Source organism: Bison bison, unplaced genomic scaffold (assembly GCF_000754665.1).
Source record: "Bison bison bison isolate TAMUID 2011002044 unplaced genomic scaffold, Bison_UMD1.0 scf7180017864254, whole genome shotgun sequence".
NCBI classification, from domain to species: domain Eukaryota; kingdom Metazoa; phylum Chordata; class Mammalia; order Artiodactyla; family Bovidae; genus Bison; species Bison bison.
In genome coordinates this window covers 1,938,861-1,944,149 of record NW_011494826.1, presented here as the reverse complement: position 1 = coordinate 1,944,149, position 5,289 = coordinate 1,938,861, and the positions used below count along the sequence as shown (strand labels likewise).

The 5,289-nt window shown below is 35.3% G+C and overlaps 1 protein-coding gene across 2 annotated transcripts in view; it reads left to right on the top strand.

The window, feature by feature from the left end:
• Positions 1-5,289, top strand: part of SLC38A6 (solute carrier family 38, member 6) — a 70,564-nt gene that overhangs the window by 17,163 nt on the left and 48,112 nt on the right. For both annotated transcript variants that reach the window (XM_010847652.1, XM_010847653.1), the window contains one exon: positions 2,884-2,936. In XM_010847652.1, the coding sequence (XP_010845954.1) occupies positions 2,884-2,936 (53 nt within the window). The remainder of the gene's footprint in view (positions 1-2,883; positions 2,937-5,289) is intronic.

The following is a 5,289-nucleotide window of genomic DNA, read 5'->3' as shown; positions in this document are numbered from 1 at the left end:
CTCTAAGTGGTGCAGTGGTAAAGAAGCCACCTGCCAATGCAATAGATGCAAAGAGAAGTGGGTTCTATCCCTGAGTTGAGAAGATCCCCTGGAGTAGCAAATGACAACCTGCTTCAGTATTCTTGCCATACTTGTTTTCTCCTATTTAAAAGTGAAACAAATCCTAGCTACATTTTTTGAAGATTATTATCTTGATAACTTGCTCCCTGACAAAGAAACTAGTGCAAAATAGGTAATTTTTAAAGCAAGTTATGTGATATATTTCCATGCATAACACTGAAAGCCTCCTTGCTTTAAGCCCTTGGAAGGAAAGTTTTTCTTTAAACAACACTTTCAACTCTAATATGAAAGAGGGATGCTGAAAATGAACACTGATGTTCCTTTAATCTCATGCTTCATAGTGACAAATCAGAGACCTTCTGAAGACTTGGTTCACATACACATAGTATGTAACAAAATTCCCTTCCCAATGTCAAATCAGAAGCTAATATTTAGAGCTTGTTCTGATTGAATATATAAAACCAAGCCTTTGGAATGTTAAATATAAAAAATTGTGTCCCTATAAATAACATTATTACTTAATTATGTTTAGGAACTTTGAAACAAACTTGTAAAGATTTATTGGTTGAAATAATTAATAATTTTTGTGATGACATTCACTTTAGAACATATGTATTTGGAAAAATAGAATTTGGGCATTTCAAGTAGAGGAAAAAATTCCAGATCTCAGTTTTTTAACTTTAAAAAAAATTTTTATGTTTAAAATATGTCTACAGTCTGCCCTTCTAGGATTATTCTAGGAAATTATTCTAGGAAATCTTTCACTGTTAAAGCATGAAGGTTCCTACTTGTAATTAAATTATATATTCCAAATTCCAAATTAAATTGTCCTTGCCCACTGTTGAGCAGTGTGTAAATACATTTTAAAAAATAGCTGTGTCTGGGACTTCCCCTGCGGTCCAGTGCTTAATACTCCATGCTCCCAATGCAGGGGGCACAGCTTTGATCCCTGGTCAGGGAGCTAAGATCCTTTATGCCACATGACCCAGCTAAAAAAAATTAAAATATTAAATAAAAAATTAAAAATAAGTATGTCATGCAAAAAGTTCTAAATTCTTTGATCAACCCTGATAATAGATTATAATTTTAAAATGTTAAAAAATTTTTGTTCTTAAGTAAACTTATTTTTTTAAGCATTTCACTGTGTTCTTTCTAACTTTGTAGTTATAACATGAAAAGACCACATATGGTTTTCAAAATGCTTATGTTTGCATACTTGATGAACTTTGTTCACCTTATAGCATGTTTAAAAAACTGATAATTAGAAGATCATGTCACTTAAGAGCTAAACAGTGCTAAAAGATGAAAGTATACAGTTTTTTGTTAATATAGTGATAGCTTAAAGAAACCCATGTATATCTTGAGAGGATATGTTAAAAACTTGATTTAAGAAATGATGATCCATATCTTTGATTCAATAGGAAATGTGTGATGTTATTATTAAGTCTTAGTATCTACTAACCTGCCTTTTTTTGGCATAAGCACTGAAAAGTTAAGGACTTCTCAGACTTTGTTGTTGTTCAGCCAGTAAGTTGTGTCTGACTCCCTCAACCCCATGAACTAACCGTAGCGCGCCAGGCTTCCCTGTCCGTCACTATCTCACAGAGTTTGCTCACATTCATGTGCATTGAGTTAGCGATGCTATCCAATCATCTCATCCTCTGCCACTCGCTTCTTCTCTTGCCCTCAATCTGTCTCGGCATCAGGGTCTTTTCCAATAAGTCGGCTCTTTGCATCAGGTGGCCAAAGTATTGGAGCTTCAGCTTCAGTCCTTCCAATGAATATTCAGGGTTGATTTCCTTTGGGATTCACTGGTTTGATCTCCTTGCAGTCCAAGGGACTCTCTAGAGTCTTCTCCAGCACTGCAATTCGGAAGCATCAATTTTTGGCACTCAGCCTTCTTGATGGTCCACCTCACATCCATACATGACTACTGGAAAAACCATAGCTTTGATTTAGGATTATATAAACATTTTTAATTCTCTTATTTTTACCTATGGTATCATTAATTTTAACATGAAACTCCCATTTAAGGACAAATTTGGTTCTTTTATGAGCCTTTTAATTTTCATCTTTTCTGTGATCACACTTCTAGAACATGTGGAATGAAAATGTAATTTCATACTCTATGATGAGAAAGAAAATATATTCCCTTATCGCAGGATGAAGGTATTGTTTCCATCTGAATATATTATATCCTAGGTAGCCTGTAAAAGTGAATGTCTCTGAAAGTATGATTTAGCTTTTATACTTTAGTAAGATTTATTTACATAGACAGTTTTTAGAAACTGTTGTCAATGAAAATTAATATTGGACAATGTAGTCTGTGAGTACTGTTTAGTGAGAAGTGGATTGTTCTTGAGTAATTATTATTTGAATTATTGCAACCTGGGTAGTTAGACAACCTTAGGAATTGCTAAACTCTATAAGAGGACATTGTCTTTATGGATCATAAGTTTTCAACTTTCCCCCAAGTCAGTACTTCAGCTTTAAATTTAATGTGATTGTCGAATAGCTGGGCTTCCCTAGTGGCTCTGACGGTAAAGAATCCACTTGCAGTGCAGGACACCTGGGTTCGATCCCTGGGTTGGGAAGACCCCCTGGAGGAGGGCAGGGCAACCTACCGTGGTATTCTTCCCTGGAGAATCCCCATGGCGGGCTACAGTCCGTGGGGTCGCAAAGAGTCGAACATTTCTGAGTGACTAAGCTTAGCACACAGCACATCGAATAGCTGTAGGTAGCAGTGGAATAGCTTTCTTTCATGTAAGACTTGGTACACAGACAGAATTGTGTAAAAATAACAATTATGATTTCTCTCAACAGCTGTGACATCTTATGAGGATCTTGGACTCTTTGCATTTGGATTACCTGGAAAGGTAATTTTTTTTCTCCTTGCTGTATTCAAAATCCTGAAAGGCAGTTTTTCCCTTCCATTTCCAGTTAGAAAAGACAAGTATATATAGGAGGAAGAAATTAAAGGAATAAAAGGAAACTAAAGTGAAGAAAAGGAATGATGGGAGCAGGAAGAGAAAGAAGAAATCTCTATGACCTTCCTAAAAATGCATTGATAAATATAATTCAACACTTAAATTTTTTAGTGTTTTTTATTCTAATGAAGGGGAGCAGTGACTTATAATTTTAAATCAATACAATGGCCTGTTTTAACATTTTGTGATTAATGTTGATTAGATTATATTTGAATTCTCATGAAGACTGAACAAGACAGATGCATGGAATTAACCTTATAGCATGTTTATAAAATTGATAATTAGAAGATCATGTCATTTAAGAGCTGAATAGTGCTAAAAGATGATCCTTCATTTATAAGTGAGGAAATTAAGGCCCAGAGAAGGGAAAGGGCCTATTTGTCTATAATTACTCAAGCCAGTATGGAACCACAGGACTCCAGACTCAAAATCTATTACTTTTCCTCCCCAGAATAAGAGGAATAACAACAGTATTTATGGGGCATTCATTTGTGGTAGGCATGCTAAACTAGTTTAGTTAAACTAATTACCTGTCTTCTTCCACAGATAATCTGGAGTTAAATATTATTGTTAGTGTTTTAATAATTATTTTTGTTTCTGAAGAGCTATCATACTTCTAAAACCCATTTATATGTTTATTCCAAACAGAGCTTTTTCTTTGCATTTTGTAAATCTGTTGTTTGTGTTTTTTGTTTGTTTTTAATCTAAAAGGATGCTATTTTGTTGTTGGCTGAACTAACCTTTAAGAATTAAGTCTGAGAGGAAAAAGATACAGCTATGTAATGAGGGGCGGGAGATGTGTATTTGCATTCAAATTAACTTTGTATTTAAAGTACAAAAGAGAATATTTAAATCATGTTATATAGTCTCATGGTTTGGATCCTTATAGCCTGAAATTTGAACTAAATGGAGACTATGTCACTTTTGAGGGTAAAGATTTTTGTTAATCATCCTTGGTAACAATTTTTCTTGAAGATCAGGATGTTTGTTATAATTAAGATCAATTTCCTGCATCCAGTTTAATCAAGGGAGAAGAAGAAAATATTATTTATATAAGAAAACTAATTAATTTAATACAATCTATGAACATGACTGAGCATCATCACTGTTATTTCACATTAGTATTTCCTTTGTTCCTTGGATAGCAGCAGAGTCTACAAGAAGAACATGGATTATTGAGAGTCCCCTTTTCCTACACTCTAGAGTAGCTGCATTATCATCTTAGTATATGCACACAGTTTTTAGTAGGCAGATACACAGACAGAGAATACTATAAATGAAGAGCTATTTGTTTGTTTAATATTTTCTCTCAACTTCCAGAGTTGGGTTGAAACTTTCCTATTTCCTTCTTCCCAGATGTTACATGAGTATAGATATGACATATGATAGGGTCACATTATTCTGAAGTTAAATATTTTTGAAGTGATTTGAACCTTTTAGGAAAACTGTTTTAATTGTCTATACATGGTTTATGTGCTTGGCAAACATTTATTGAGCAAATACCATGTGGCCATGCACTGCACCAGGCATGAGAAAGACAGGTAGATGGGTAGGTATATTGACTTTCTAGATCAAAAATGCTTCAACTGAGCCAGAAAATGGGAAAATACTCATCAACGCATTGATATTATTGCTTTTTGCAGTATATTCATAGAAAAATCCAAATTTCATGTGTGACTGACAACAGATATTAATTGCATATGAAAGACGGTGTACAGAAATTTCACAAAAGTCTTTTCACAAATAACTGTGACATTTTGGAACTAATTTTTAAATGGGATGGCATGTAAAGGTTTTTCTGGAGAATATTAGAATGATAATTATCATATCTTCAAAGACATCTTCCCAGATGTTTCTATCATTAGCCCTGCTTTCCAAGACCTCCATGTCTTGATGACTTAGTTTGTTCCCAGGATCAGATCAGATCAGTCGCTCAGTCATGTCCGACTCTTTGCGACCCCATGAATCGCAGCACGCCAGGCCTCCCTGTCCATCACCAACTCCCGGAGTTCACTCAGACTCACGTACATCGAGTCAGTGATGCCATCCAGCCATCTCATTCTCTGTCGTCCCCTTTTCCTCCTGCCCCCAATCCCTCCCAGCATCAGAGTCTTTTCCAAGGAGTCAACTCTTCGCATGAGGTGGCCAAAGTACTGGAGTTTCAGCTTTAGCATCATTCCTTCCAAAGAAATCCCAGGGCTGATGTCCTTCAGAATGGACTGGTTGGGTCTCCTTGCAGTCC